The 16,066-nt window shown below is 44.7% G+C and overlaps 1 protein-coding gene across 4 annotated transcripts in view; it reads right to left on the reverse strand.

Moving 5' to 3' along the window:
- The window catches only part of HECW1 (HECT, C2 and WW domain containing E3 ubiquitin protein ligase 1), a 466,123-nt gene that overhangs the window by 42,006 nt on the left and 408,051 nt on the right, over positions 1-16,066 (reverse strand). For all 4 annotated transcript variants that reach the window (XM_046021545.1, XM_046021547.1, XM_046021544.1 and 1 more), the window contains 4 exons: positions 15,911-16,020; positions 10,262-10,382; positions 9,356-9,469; positions 8,394-8,546 (listed from right to left, as the gene is read on the reverse strand). In XM_046021545.1, the coding sequence (XP_045877501.1) occupies positions 8,394-8,546; positions 9,356-9,469; positions 10,262-10,382; positions 15,911-16,020 (498 nt within the window). The remainder of the gene's footprint in view (positions 1-8,393; positions 8,547-9,355; positions 9,470-10,261; positions 10,383-15,910; positions 16,021-16,066) is intronic.

The raw sequence follows: 16,066 nt of genomic DNA on the forward strand, positions 1-16,066 counted from the left end.
TTCGATTGTTTAGCCTTCAGCGCTAAGATCTTAGGTTTGCTCTGGGAGAAGCGCCATTTAGAATCACTGAGACAGAAAAAGAACTTCCAGTGGTGATCTTAGAGAGGACAATTGGTAGAATCTTAAATGACATTCAACAATGAGCACTGTTTTTCTGAATCCCAAATATTTTGAACTAAAAACTGAAATGAGGGGCACCTGGGTGGCTCAGTGGTTTAAGCCTCTGCCTTCGGCTCAGGTCATGATCTCAGGGTCCTAGGATCGAGCCCCACATCGGGCTCTCTGCTCAGTGGGGAGCCTGCTTCCTCCCCCCTTCTCTGCCTGATGCTCTGCCTACTTGTGATCTCTCTTTGCTTCTACACATATTTATTGAGTGCCAAGTCTGTGATTAGGAAAACGAGGCCATGGTTTTACAGGGCTTACATTCTAGGGGGAGACAAAAACCAATAATGAGTTATAAATATATAAGATAAATATATAAATATACTTTATTTCATATATCAATGAGTTCTGTCACTATGAAAAGCTGTTAATTTGGAGTTATAAATGGAGAGGCTATTTTATTTTTGTTTTGTTTTTTTTTTTAAAGATTTTATTTATTTATTTGACAGAGAGAGATCACAAGCAGGCAGAGAGGCAGGCATAGAGAGAGAGAGGGAAGCAGGCTCCCCGCTGAGCAGAGAGCCTGACACGGGACTCGATCCCAGGACCCTGAGATCATGACCTGAGCTGAAGGCAGCGGCTTAACCCACTGAGCCACCCAGGCGCCCCGGATAGGCTATTTTAAATCAACTGATCAGGGAAGGCCTTTAGAGGAGATGTTTAAACTGAATGTGAATCTTTCCTACTCAAACATAATGATTTGAAAATATATGCATTTTGCCCCATTCATACTTGTATTAGACATAAAAATACGTTTAGAGCTTTGCACATGTACAGTTTTGTTACCTTCATTCAGAATACATGAAAAGTTTTTACTTGATATTTTCTTATATACCACTTTATAGCAAGAGGAAAATTTCATATACTTAATTTTCTATCATCTGTAATTCATCACCAAGCTTTGCTCATTTGCCCATTCTCCTTCTGAAATAAGTCCAATCCCACTCCTTTTGCCCTATTTCCTTTTGAAAGAAAACTGTTTTAACAGCCTCTTAAATGACACCCCCATTGCCCACTCCAATTCAACTACTTATAATCACAGTTGACTTTCTAAAATACAGATCTGATCAAGACATTCCTCTAAAGATATCACATTGTCATCTTCATGATAAAATCCAAATCCTTGGCATGCCATCAGATGCCCTTTCCTACTAATATGAGGATGCCTTTAGAGCCTCTTTATCTCTGTTTTGTAGTCACACCAAACAGATGCATGTGTGTTCACTCCTCCACCCTGCTGGGAATGTTGTGACCTCTATCTGGAAGTCCCTTTTCTCCACACATTTATTTATTTATTTATTTGACACAGAGAGAGAGAGAGAGTAAGAGCACAAGCCGGGGGGCGGGGGCAGAGGGAGAGGGAGAGGGAGAAGCAGGCTCCTGGCTGAGCAGGGAGCCCAAGGTGGGGCTCGATCCCAAGATCCTGGGATCATGATCTGAGCTCAGGGCAGAGGCTAAATGGCTGAGCCACCCGGGTGCCCCAATTTCCCAGGCATTCTTTTTTTTTTTTTTTTTTTAATATAAAGGATACTTATTAAAATGTTCACACCAGTTTTTAAAAAAATGGAATAACCGGGCACCTGGGTGGCTTGGTTGGTTAAGCATCTACCCTCTGCTCAGGTCATGATCCCAGGGTCCTGGGATCATTCCCTGCTCAGGGGGGCAGGTCTGTTCTCCCTCTCCCTCTGCTCCTCCACCTGCTCCCCCCCCAAATAAGTAAATAAATAAAAATCTTTTTAAAAATAGAATAAATCTAAACATCCAACAATACAAAACTCTCGCACTCATTCTTAAGGCTCTTGTACCTAATACTCATTACCATACAATGTGGTAAGGGCATAACGTGGTATATATAGCAATTATCATATTGTATTGTAATTTGTCCATTTAAATACCTGCCTTTGCCCTAGTGTGTGGTCTAGAGCCTGATGCTGAAGCCAGGCTGCCTGGGTTCCCATCTCTACTTGGTTGGTAACTGTCTCTGTGACACTGGTCACATCTGTACCTTATTGTCTTCATCGGTATCAGCACCTTCATCTACCCAGTGTCTGGGTTATAATATTGTTACACAAAAGTGTCTAGAACAGTGCCTGGCATGGTTAGTAAGCTTTCAATGGATGTTTTATTATTTAGCTTTGTATTAGCTCCTGTATTTCCAGGGCTATAAAATCAGTATAAAATAGCAAATAAGAGAATTAAAAGGTCAGCATATGAATACCTCGTTAATATGCAAATGGCAAAGAATGAAGATACAGACTTTGGAATAGGACTTGGAGGCTTCTGTAGTCAAAGACACATATGATAGACACACGGAGTTTAGCAAACGGTAATATTTGTAGTGGATGGATTGAAAGTCCGAGCTCTAAAGGCTCTTCTAGTTATTTTTAAAGATTTTATTTATTTATTTTATAGACAGAGATCACAAGGAGGCAGAGAGGCAGGCAGAGAGAGAGGAAGGGAGCAGGATCCCCGCCAAGCAGAGAGCCCGATGTGGGGCTTGATCTCAGGACCCTGGGATCATGACCTGAGCCAAAGGCAGAGGCTTTAACCCACTGAGCCAACCAGGTGCCCCTCTTCTAGTTATTTTTAATCCTGGCCTTTCACCTCCATGGGTTTCCCACCATTCTTTGCCTTGCACAGTAACCCTGCGGGCAGGCTGCTCTGGGCTGCGATGTCTGGAGATCCCTTGCCCTCTGGTTTATGGGTGGTTTGGCCACTGGGGCTGGAGGATGGAGGAAGAGTGTCGAGATGCTCTTTCCCAGCCCACTGGCGCCTGACTCACGTCCGGCAGGGCCACATGCTTCTGTGACCGCAGCTTCTATGGAAGGATCTCTCTCTTACTTGTCAGGGGTGTTATCACTGCTGACTCTGACAGGGTCCTTCTCAGTTTGTAAAGTCAGTGGACAAATAAGTAAAGAAACAGCAATTACAAGAAGTCCTTTTAGGCCTATGACCCCCGCCCCCCAAATCAGATTTTTTTTAGTTTCCTTAACGTGTGTACACTATATTCATTCACACTGGGATCTCTCAACATTTGAGTAGAAACAAAGGGAAGTGGGTAGAATCCATATGCCCCATGGTACAGGCTTCTGATTTCACTGGCTGTTTCTCAGTGTATGTGAAGCCCACACACTAGCAAGCAGGGGCCAGAGAATTTCGGGCGGCTGCAGTCAAGTGGGAGTGGGCAGGGAAGGCTCCTCTGCCCATCTCGGGGTCGGGGGGAGAGGCTGGCCTGGAAGCAGCTGATGGAGAGGCCCAGCGCAGTGTGAGAAGAGGTTGAGGCTTTCCATCAGTAACAGCAGAGGGCAAAGCTCCCAGGGGACATGTGCATTTATTGCCGACACTGTAAGGGCTTTAAAATCATAGATGGTAACAAAGGGTCACCTTTGAGCAACTAAGTGTACATGGAAGGTAGGAGCCCTCTATTTTGATGGCCCTGGCACAAGGAAGTGACTGGTGTGGCTTGTGGAGCAACACTCAGTTATCCAGCCAATCCTCAAAGACATGTTATTTTAACACCTCAAATTGGCAGGCATGTGCTAGAGTAAAAATAAGACAGACCCATCTTTACTCCGATGAAGGTAACTTTTCCAGGGAGAATCACACAAATCAGAGTATGGGACACAGAAGAAGGCCAGTGACAGATAAAGACCATAAAAAAGAAAGAAAGAAAGAAGACCAGTGCAAGGATGCCTCCCTCCTGCCACACCTGAGCAAGGTTTCAATCCTGGGTGATGTCAGGATCCTGTAAACCTGATGAGTTTCCTCTCTCTTTATTTCTGGTGTGTAGAGTGAAGAGGTGGGCAGGGGGCAGGAATCACTCCTCCTTCCAGGCAGACCCCTGCCCAGGCCTGTTCTGCATCAGGGACAATTTCCAGCTTTACAAAATCAAGGCTGCAACCATGATGGGTCCTCTACTCTTTTGGTCTGTTTTCTTATGTGTGATGTATTGGTCACAGCAAGAATCATCCTCCTGACAGCCCATGTGGATCGTGGGAGAGAGAGTCCTGGGAGTGAGGAAGGAAGGAGAGCCGGCACCTACACCAGAGATCAGCCACAGCCCTGCCCATCCTGCCAGCAGGGCTGTGGCACCTACTTTGAGGGTTGAGAACTCAGGATTCACTGACAAACTCCACCGTGTCATCATCTCCCAGCTGCAGGAGTGCCACTGACAAAGCCTCAGGCAGGGGTCTCGGCACCCACTCGGTGCTCACCCACTGTGTAAGGCCCAGAGTGACTCCAAGATGTGAGCCCTCCTTGGCGCCCCTCTTTAAAATGTCTGCCAATGAGCCGACTGAGCACTTCAGGGTGCTCAGTTTTCTTTGTAAAACTATTTGCTACTAGGCACAAGGACAGCTCCAAGCAGACACCCAGAAGGAATATTCGCTGTGATGCCCACAGCCCAGCAGGGCTTCCCATCTAAAGCTAAAGCAGGCTGTGCCCTAGTGGCTTGAGTTTTTTCAGCCATGGCTCTGACCGCCCAAAGGAAGCTTGTTCCCTGATCCCAGACCCCTACAGTGCAGATGAGAGAAGGGTCCGAGTCTCTGTGAGGCTCCCTGTGCTGTCCAGCTCCCGTGCTTGTTCTGCATCCCCACGTCTCCAGTGGCCCGGGGTGCGGAGGACTGGAAGTTTCGAGTTTCTGCCTTGCATCAGAGGGGAAGTCCCTGCTCACCTTATAACGTTTCTCCCTCCAATGTACTGCACTACAGCGGCCTCGTCTGCCAGGGCTCCGTGGAGATGGCGAGCTGCTCAGAAAGCTACCTGCAGTTTTGTTCTAGGCTGCACAGCCCATATACTCAACACAAGTGGGGACCTCGGCCAAGTCCCCAGGTCCTTTCCTCTGGAAAGCCGCGTTAGCACCCCCAGGGTACCTACTTCTGGGCCTCCAATGTTATAAAGCATTTATCCAGAGAACTCTGCGGATGCTTGCAACATCCCTGTGTAACACAGTCCCCTTCCTCACCGCAATGAAGTATAACTTACACATCGACACGGCTGTCCTCCGCTGCTTATGCCAGAGGTGAGCAGAAGGCACCAGAGTCTTGTGTGAGAGCAGGCGCTGGGCGGCGGGCTAGCCACCTTCCCCAGTGGAAAGTGACGGAGACCACTCCCAGGTAGCAAGCCACAAGTCTTTGTCTGTGGCCTTAAACTTTGGGTCCCAACAATGCCACCATGGCGCTGACCCCGCTTACCCCGTGCCACCATCCGAATGCAGTCCCCTTGGTCATCTGAATGCCCTTACTTCCTGGATCCTCTCAGTTCTGTTCACCAAATCCCAGGCTCTGGAGCCCTGCGGACCCCATTCTGCTGCCTACACGTCCCCTCTGCCTCCCCCTCTCCAGACTGCCTCCCCCTTCCCCAGCAGGCATCTCCTGAGCACCTTCTGCTCCCACCAACATGCTCCTTCCCAAGTCATGCTCCTTCCAGGAGCTCGGCTCTCTGGTTTTTCCGTCTTAGCGTTCTCAGGGACCTGTGAGTCTGCCCGTGCCCAGCACACCCGCGTTGCCCCTCTCTTGTGGGTCTTGGCTCTGCTTGTCTCCTGCAGAAGTTCTAAGGGCTCTCTCCTCTCCTCTCAAAGTTCAGCCACTCTGCAATCTCCCGCATCTCAGTTTCTAGCCCGGCTGCTCTCCAGCTCACCAGGGCCATAATTCTAGTTACACAACACATCAACCTGTCCTTAGAGAAGAAAGTGCAAACTACTGGCCAAAGACTGAATTCCTCATCTTTCCTCTAAATATCATTGAGGGGCACCTGGGTAGCTCAGTCAGTTGAGGGTCTGACTCTTGGTTTCAGCTCAGGTCATGATCTCCCTGTGGTGGTGAGATCGAGCCCCGTGCTGGGCTTTGCACTTGGTGGGAGGCTGCTTCAGACCATCTCCCTCTCCCTGTCCCTCCTGCTCATGTGCTCTCTCTCTCTCTCTCTCAATTAAATAAATAAAATCTTTGAGTACCGTTTACCTCACGTAACTCCCATCATAGCCAGTCGTATCAGCCCACCCAACCAGGCAACTCTGGACACACGCCATGCTTCTCTCCTTCCCTCGAGTCTCCATTACTTCGGTGAACCAACTGGTTCAATCTTTTTTCCCTCCAAGATGCCCTTCAAGTCAGTCTCTTCCTTCCTGGGACACCACCTCTGCCTGAGTGTGAACCCCTCGACTCATCAACAGCTTTAGCGCTGGTTTCACTCTTTCCAGTCTTACCTCCTCAAATGTGTCTCCCCGCAATGGCAAGATTTACTTTTCAAAACCACAAATCTAATGACAGTATACTCCATGTAAGTTATGACCAACTGCCTCTCCTGCCCCGGCCTCACTTCCCACACAACCCTGAGGTCATTCTCTGCTCTGATATATCTACGCTGTTTGCGGAAAGTTCCATTCCCTCTCATGCTTTTCAGTTCTTAATCCCTATTTGGTTCCTGGGCATATCTTCTCTCCCCTTCTCTGCTGAGTCTCTTAAGACTGGGTGTAGTCATCCCCTCTTTTTGTAAGATCCGCTGGCTTTGCTCCCCACAGCCCACACCCCCACCTTGCGTGGAGTGGTTTTGAGAGTTGTAATTTAATACAATGTGTTCTAATACGTGTATTTAATACAATGTAGTACAATCTTATAAAATACGATTTAATACGATTCCCAAGCTTATACACACATGTGCGTGTGTGTTCAGTATGTGTAGCCCAGCATTTAAGACACTGTAGCAGAGCTGTTGGTCTACGCGTGTGCTGCTCCCCACCACTCCACCACTCCGTGGGGGAAAGAGCTTCCTCATTTCATCTTTGTATCTCCCTGGCACACAGTGTGTGTTTGGTTCGTCACTGCTAAAGTAATGAAGGCATCCCCACAACACCTTAGCACAGTCGTATGTGGCATAGTATTTGAAGGAAATATTTCTTTCTCGGTCACTGACCGTAAGTCATGACTTCTAAGCCACCATCTTAAATGTCACACTCGCACACTAAGGGATAATTGAGGGACTGTACTGAGGATAATGCGTGTATGCGTGTACTCTCGTGTCGTGGGTGCTACTGCGCTCTCTACTGTTGGAATGAACCCCGCCTGATGTGGCCTAAGTCAGAGCTGGCCTTCAATTCTCAGGGTCACAAATCCCCTTAGTGGCCACTTGCATGCTCCACCTGCCCTGCCTCTGTGCTTCTGCCTCACAGGCTTCAGCATCCACTTATGGATAAACAGGAAATGGAACAACAATGGGCAACCTTGGGTTCCTCACTTGGGCCAAACACTGAGCACAGACACACTGCTGCTCCACTCTGGAACTTCCGAGCTATGGGTTTTTGGAGAGAGAGGACACGTGCAATAGCTCTAAGTCTTAGCAGGGGTGGGTTGTTCTGATGCTATACACCAAAATATGGGCATCAGGGCTCTAAGCCAGGAGGCCAGGGATCACCCCAGGAGCTCCCTCCCCCAGCAGCTGTCACAACACATCAACAATGAGCAAGTAAGATCTTATCAGTTTCTAGGATTCGTTTCCCTCCTAACAGAAGTAGCTCCTACAGTGAGAGTAGGAAAACTTTTCAAATCAGGTGTGGTGGTGCCACAGTAGGAAGAAGCTTGCATCCTAGATGTACGACGCAACTTTCTGGAGACTTCTAATACCCACATCTGAGGTATCTCACACACAGAATGGCAGATAGTTGACTGATAGTTATCTTCTTATACATCTCGGTAAGTGGTAATGGATGCCTCCATAAAAGAGAACCAAAGAAATAATGGATTTTCAAGCCGGGAGGATGTTCAGAGAGCACCTGGCCCAGCAGCCTTACTTGCTTCACAGTAAGAGGCAGAAGCTGATATTGACAGCTTGAGAGCCACTGGTCCACCATCAAGAACATTTCCAACCCAGTGAAGACCTCCAAGAAGCCTCCACTGGGGACTCTTAGGATTTTAGTAGACTTTTCAACATTTGGTAAACATTTCAACATTCAACTATGTCTACTTACCTCAGTGTTTCCTCAGAAGGCAATTACTGGCTCTTTCAGCAATTTGCCGTGGATAGTAAATCTGCAGTGTCTTTAGTAATTTCTTTCATGTTCTGGGTGAAAACTAACAGAATCTTCTTTCTAGGGCTTTCTTGTTCACTCACATTACCCCTCTTAGTATCTGGCCCACTGCTCTAAACAAGAAATAGCGCTGCTCAAGTCAGTACTACTGACGTCTGACTGAGAAAGACCAGAACTTTCGAGCAGAGAAAGTGAGCCTTCTAGATCTTACCATTCAAGATGGTTTTCCACAAACGCGGACATGGGGCTGATCTGCACTGTGTAGGTATCATTTGCAGAGTACTCAAAGAGCCCGTAGTAAGGGTTGAATAGCTCCTGAGACAAAAGGAAGAAGAACTCTCGCGAAGGACCACTGTAGTCCAGGCTGCAAAGGAAGCAGAAGCCCAAGAAGCTCGTTACTTGCAGGGGGAGGGGCCTGTTTCTACCCAGGTGCTAGTCTGTTCTTTCAGTCAGTGTAGGGAAAGCGGAGAGCGGCCTCTGATCCTTACAGTGGATGCCTGTGGGAGCATAATCTGCTGTAGAAAGTGAGGAAGCAGTTCGGGATGTTTCTTACTAGATGTCTATGAATAAATTCTTATGGCAATGTTTCTTAGCCTTTATTCAATCATATGATCCTATTGGATAAAACACACAGCTGGCCCATTTGAAAGAAGGAGCTTGTTGTGAGAGGCATAAAGGAGCTTCCCATGATAGTACATGTGTGAGAACCAAGAAAACTTCCAAGTTTGTTGTGATACGCCCTCCTAGGTAGGCTTATTTTCCAGTGTTGGAGATAGTTTTTCACAAAATCACTGAAATGCTAGGAAAAATTTGGCTGTGTAGTTCTTTATGTGCACTCTAGGAGGAAGAGCTTTTTGATCAGATACTCAAAAGTGTACACAACCTGAAAAAGTAAAGATCCAATAGCTTAAGTCTGTATTTTTGCTTATGCACAGTATAAATGTGTAAAGTCAGACTCTAGCACAAGCCAATAATCTTGGGCTTTTAAAGAACATAATTCTAAAGTTTGGCAATGCCTGGAGAGAGAAAGACCTCCTGGAAGGACATGATCAGAATCACTTGGGGCAAAGGCTAAGAGCTGCCCTGTTCTTTTTGAGAAAAATCACGAAGATCTGGTGACTCTGGCCTGCCCACACTGAATGAGGTGTCTGCATAAAACTGCTGGTGCCTCACCCCTCCTCTCCAACAAAGGTGACGTAGAGTTTGTTTCGCTGAAGCTCCTTCCGGGAATAGGCCATCACCTGATTGAAGGTTCCCTCCAACAAATGGTCCCGACGAATGATGAGCCTGGGAAGAAGCCATGTGGGCAGTGAGTAGTGGCTCTGAGGTCTGATGTTGGAGAGTGCTCTAGATGAGTTGTGAGCGCCCAAGCTTATGGTCTGGCTTGGGCGCTCACAACGAGGCCTCTCCTTGTTGGCCTCTCCAACGAGGTGCAGATCCCACGAGTTCAACAATGGATTTATTTTAATGCTCTTTTCAAAACACTGGGAGCACAAGGACAACTGTACGTTTTTATAATTGGATGCCCTCCATCATTTTGCCCTACTTTTAGGATTCTTTCGATCAATTCCAAAGAGAATCTCTTAAGTTGGATTCCTGAGTTAAGATTTAGTTTTTAAAGATGAACACAATAAACCCAGAGGGGAAAAATATAACTATTCACTTATACCTCTATTACAAAGTTATAGAATGTATGAATTTGACCAATGAATTAAATTTGCTCCAAGAATAAGTAAGAGGAAATACATAATTTTTAAAATTTAGTTCAAGATTCTTGGTTTTCTGGAAAGGTTTACCATTAATTTTGTATATGCCTTTGTCTGAAATGTTTTCTCTCTCTCTCCTTCTCTTTTTCCTTCCTTCCTGCTTCTCTTCCAATTTAACTTCCTTCCTTCTTCCTTCCCAACGTTTTTTTTGTTTTTTTTTTGTTTTTTTTTTTTACCTTTCTCCTTTGTTTTTTTTTCTTTTTTTAACCACACCATGGAATCCAATCTCCAAAAAGTATCACAAAGGTATAGGGGAGAAAAGGATAGGAACATTTAGCATCCGAATTCAGTGAACAAGCACTGGAACACTCACTTAATTTTCCCTGGACCCTGACCAAATCCTTTGGCTTCCAATTTTCGGTAGAAATTTCGGAGCTTGGCTTCAAAGTCTCTCCGGTAGGGTGAAGGGGCTCTTGCACTGGCTCTCTGTAAGCCTGCAGAGAGAAGCACCCAGTCTGAAGGTCATCACTGATACGTGGAGCAATGTCAGAAGAAGGGCCAACCAGAGGCACATTCCTATGTCTTATTTTTCTTCTCAAAAAAGTTTTCTTTGATTTCCATTACTCTTTCAGTTTCTTTTATAATAAAGGGAAGTAATATAATAAAGAGAAAAATGAATTCTGATGACAATAAATACTCATGTCTTCCACTCCACCTCAAGTTGTATTTCTCTTAACAATACCTTGGTGAGCACATCTGTTGCCTTAACTGTACTTAAGTAATCTAAATCAACGTAACAAACTAGTATACATTTTTCTTGTAAGTTTCCATATTAAAATAAGTGATTGTAACTACAAAGAGGCAACTCAGACTAACACATGTGTATGTCATACTTATCTAAATATACTGACCCTAAAATAAACAAAGGTGACCTGTAGGGCCCAGAGCTTTGAGGCCTTTACATTAGATTATCTTCCATCATAGAGGAAACATTTGTAATAATAATAACAATGACTTGCTGATCCTATTTAGAAGAGAGTTTTTATTTTTTTTTAAATTTTTTAAATTTTATTTTTTAGAAGAGAGTTTTTATATCACTGCTTTGTGAATGCTTTGTTATCCTTATACACTTTTTAATGAGAAAAGGAATGGAAAAATAACATTCTTCTCCAAGTTTTCCAGATGGCCAGAATTGCCTGCCCCTTCAATAACTACTATATTCCAGGTATTGAATTAATATTCTAAAGAAGACTGATAAACTCACAGGAAGGACAATATAATTACAAGTTGAGATGACTGCTAGCTATGAAGGAAAGGAACTCAGTTCTTTGACATCAGAGAATACTCTGGCCAAGTTTGAGAAGGCTTCCATGGGGAATATTCCCTGGGGAAGAATAAATAAACATGAATTAGAATGAATTAGCTGGGAAAGGCTTCCCGTTAACTAAGACACGAGATGAGCTGGGAGAAGAGCAGTCTAGGTAGAAGACCAGCATGTACAAAGGTACTGAGGCAGAATGGAAAGTGGGGCTCAGGGTACACGGATCAGAGTGATGCAAACAAGGCCTGCGAGATGGGTGGATTCTGCTAAACAATTCTGTTTAATACTAAGCACAGTAGGAAGCCACTGCACGAGGACTGACAGGATGATAACAGAGTTATGAAAACATTAGTCTTTCCACAGGAGAGAAAAATGAGAGGACTGGGGTGGATTTAGAGAGCCTAAATTGGACTAGGGTAGTGTCAGTGGAGGTGAGGAGGGGATAGACTGTGGTGTGTTTAGGAGGCAATGAACTGGACATAGGTAGTGAGGGAGAGTGAGGGAGAGGGCTTTAGATTTTGTAATTGAAGGAAATGCATCGATAGTCACTGAGATGGGGACAAGGAAGGAAGAACAAATCTGTGGGGGAGATCATAGGCTTGGTCACTGATGGTGCTACCTTTGAATCTTTGATTGGAAAGAGACATGGTTTGAGAGAGAGAAGAGAAGAAACCTGGGACTGAGTTTTGGGCATGGCAGGAAGTGAGGGATGAGTCTGCACAGGTGGCCAAAGAAGTAGCTGAAATGCATACAGTAGTGTCATAGAAGCTTACTGAAGAGGTGACTTAAGAGGGGGAGCAATCAATAATGTCAAATGTGGCTTAATGTTAAATGTGAGAATTACCCACTAGACTGTGTGTCTGGAGGTCATGGTGACCTTAGTGAAGACAGGTCCTCTGATGCACCAGTGTGCAGTGGAAGGAGGGGTAGGCTTGGAAGGCTTGTAGGATTGGCAGCAGGCATTTGAGAAAATGTCTACCTAATGGCTTCAGTTTTCTCAGTGAAGGGAGAAGGGATGCCATTTTCTAGGAGAGACACAGAGAGCTGGAGTTCTGAGGGGCACATAAACATTCAAAGTAGCAGTAGAGGGGCACCTGGGTGGCTCAGTTTGTTAAGTGTCTGACTCTTGATTTTGGCTCAGGTCATGATCCCAGGGTTTTGAGATCAAGCCCTGTGTTGGGCCCCTCCTGCCACGTGCTCTCTCTCTCTCTCTAAAAAAAAAAAAAAAAAGAAAGAAAAGAAAGAAAAAATAAACAGTAGTAGGGAAGTTTACCTAGGAAACGTGGTAGAGTTTTCTTTTGGGTGTTCAAGGTCCAGGTGAGGTGAGAGATGACTTACACAGAGTTTGTAATCTGCCCTGTCAGATGAATTTGCCCAAGAAGTCCTGAGCACAGATGCAGAGGAAGCAGATAGTATATTTATCAAGGGGCAGAGTTCTGCAGACAAAATTGGAGAGGACTGGGGAGGTTAGGTCATTGGCACAGATGTTACGAAGAAAATGAACTGCGGAATCTATGCTGGGTAAGGGAAGAACAGAAAGGAAAGGAGAGACATGCATGAACGAAGGTCCTGATGAGGATAAAGGACAGTAATGGGGAGAGTAGTTGAACAAGCATGTTGGATGGGAGTAAGATGCTTGAATCAGTGATTTTAGAGATAACAACAGGGGTGGGAAGATGACTGTGGGAACAAGTGGTTGCACTGGGGGGAAGGTCATTGCAGACCAGAAATTCTAGAAACCAGGAGCCCAGGGAAATGAATGGGTGTCCTTGTGTATGCTGAAGTCATTCAGGATGGCATCATCAAGTGCTTCCATAGCACTTGAGAAGGAGAGGGAGATTATGAGACAGGTACCGCAGTCTTTGAGAATGACAGAAAGGCTGGGAGATGATAGCAACTGGGGGTGGTGGGGAGAGACAGCTGAGTAGTATAATCAAGGAAGTGTGAAGGGCCCTAGCCTCACCTTTGTGGCCCCCCCCCGCCCCGCCAGCACCTGAGGTGTAAGGGAACCAACAGCCACCACTTATAAAGAGCTATCCTAAGTGAAATGACAGGTTTCAGGCTACAGGTTCAACTAGAATACAAGTCTTGAGGTGCAAGTAGCATTTTCTGCCCAGCAGAATGCAGTGTATTTTATAATATGACTTCTATTACTGCTGGTACTACCACTATGCCCATGATCACTACTATGTATTTTTCTAATAATTTATGCTTTACAAAGTGCTTTGGCATAAATATCTATGATTTGCAATCTCTGTAGAACTGAGGTAAATTTCATGAAGGTCTAAAAATATCAGAATTATAAAATGTAACATCAAAATATTTGGATCACATAATCTAGGACCCCCATGGTCAGAACTAGGAGAATTAAAAATTAAAATGAATTGGAAGATTGTTTGGGTTCGTGGTATTAGTAATGCCTCATTAGGAAAGTCGATGCCCTTTATAAAAGTTATGCAGATAATTATCATTTAGCAAATAACTCTTTATTCTCTCTTATTTTTCTATTTGTACTATGATATCTCCCCCATGTCAAGATGTTAAAATCATACTCTACGGTCAACTGTTTGAACCAAAGTGCAGATACTTTATCAGGCTAGGTCAGTATCTATGACAAAATGACAGATCATCGTGGAGACCCACAGTTGTCCCCAAATGGAAGGCTCTGCTCCCCAAAAGTAAGTCATCCTGTGTGTACCAGAAACATTTGGCTGTCCTGAGGTTGGCTCAGGCAAAGCTCCTCATCCTCCTTTCCCAGGCCACGGCATCTCAATTACACTGTATGTCCTTAACAAAGCCTTTGGTGCACTGGTTTGGAGGAAGTGACAATGAGGAGATACTGACTTAGAAACAGATTCTAGCAATTAACAAAACTACCTCTAAGAGATAATTCTGAGTGACATGACTTGGAGGAGCCAAACTAATATATTCGTTTTAGAGACCCGCAGCAGTTCCAAGTAAGGCTGAGTGAGACATCCCTTTGGAGGGACGGAACACACTGCTAAAATCTCTCTCTTGTGACTTTCTCCAGTGGCTTCAAAAACTAAGCTTGGACAGACTCTAGAGGCTGTGAGATACAGACCTTCTAGATTTTTATTTTATTATTTTTCTCCTTCCTTCCTTCTTTCCTTCCTTTTTAAATTAAGTTCAATTAGCCAATATACAGTACATCATCAGTTTTTGTTATTGTGTTTTTTCCATTGTGTTCATATAGTAGATCATTAGTTTTTGACAGTGTTCAATGAGTTGAGTTCAACGAGTTGCGTAGAATACCCAGTGCTCTTTGCAACATGTGCCTTCCTTGATACCCATCACCCAGCTACCCAATCCCCCCACCCTTCTCCCTTCTCAAACCCTCAGTGTGTTTCCTGGAGTCCATAGTTTCGCATGGCTTGTCTCCCTCTCCGATTTCTTTCCCATTCAGTTTTATACATCATTAGTTTTTGATGTAGTGTTCAATGATTCATTAGTTGTGTATAACACCTAGTGCTCATCAGATCACATGCCCCCCTTAATGCCCATCACCCAGTCACCTACCTACTACGTTTTTATAACTAAAACCCTTTTTAAGCTAGAAAAAGAAATTTGGGTTTACCACCAAGACTCTGACTAAGGTGGTATTGTAAACCAAGTAACTGTGGAAAAACTCTACAATATCTGGATCCCATATGGGAGTATGCATTTTAGTTAAACTAATCATTTTGATTAGATTTGATGAACCCTTTGTCACTAAAGAGTTCAGTATTCATTTCCTTATTTGGAATGGAAGATACCTATAAAGAATTTCTGTATCATGAGTAAATTAATCCTAATACATAAAAGAAAACAGTGGGGGAACAATTGTGCATGTAAGAAAATTCTTCAACGTCTTCATGGGGGACATTATGGTGGCCCCTAGTAACCATATCACTGAGCAATTCCTTTACACCTTAGCAAAAAGTTACCAAAATTGGTATCCAGTAACATTCTGAGTCATAAGGCAGAATGTTTTGGAAATGGTTCTTCCCTTCTAAATGCCTGCGGGGTACCTTGGGATACAAAAGCAATTTAGACCAGGGTCAGCAGACCTTTTCCTGCGAGGGGCCAGACAGTAAATATTTTAAGCTTTTGCAGCCATCTGGTCTCATCATTATTACTCCTCTATGCTGTTATAGTGTGAAGGTTGCTACAGAAAACACATAAATAAACAGGTGTGGCTGGGGTCCAATAACATTCTATTTATGGACACTGAGATTTGAATTTCACATAATTTTCACATGTCATGAAATACTGTTTTTTGTAAAAAAATATTTTCCAATTATTTAAAAATGTAGACCACAGGGGCTCCTGGGTGGCTCAGTGGGTTAAGCCTCTGCCTTCGGCTCAGATTATAATCTCAGGGTCCTGGGATCGAGCCCCACATCAGGCTCTCGGCCCAGGGAGGAACCTGCTTCCCTCCCTACCCTCTCTGCCTGCCTCTCTGCCTACTTGTGATCTCTCTGTCAAATAAATAAATGAAATCTTTAAAAAAAAATGTAGAATGCAGTATTACAAAAACAGGCAGCAATTTTCAACACCCAATTTTGGCAACTGCTTTCAATCAGAAAATTGAGAGGGAGGAAGAGAGAGAGGCTACGTATGTAACTGCCCTTCTCCCACCTCTGTCTGGGGGAAACACGGGTGGCCACTTACAGGAGACAGAATGCCAGACACTCAAATTACCTGGGGAGTTCTGAGGTGAGGAACAGGGTGAACAGCGGGGAGAGAAGCTGTACCCGGGGTGGAAGGCAGCCTGCAGTGGGACGTAGGACATAATCTCTTCTTCAAAGAGACTGCAAAGTAAAAAAGAAGAAGAGAAATAAGAAGAAATGGAGGAGA

This window comes from Meles meles, chromosome 10 (assembly GCF_922984935.1).
Source record: "Meles meles chromosome 10, mMelMel3.1 paternal haplotype, whole genome shotgun sequence".
Taxonomy (NCBI): domain Eukaryota; kingdom Metazoa; phylum Chordata; class Mammalia; order Carnivora; family Mustelidae; genus Meles; species Meles meles.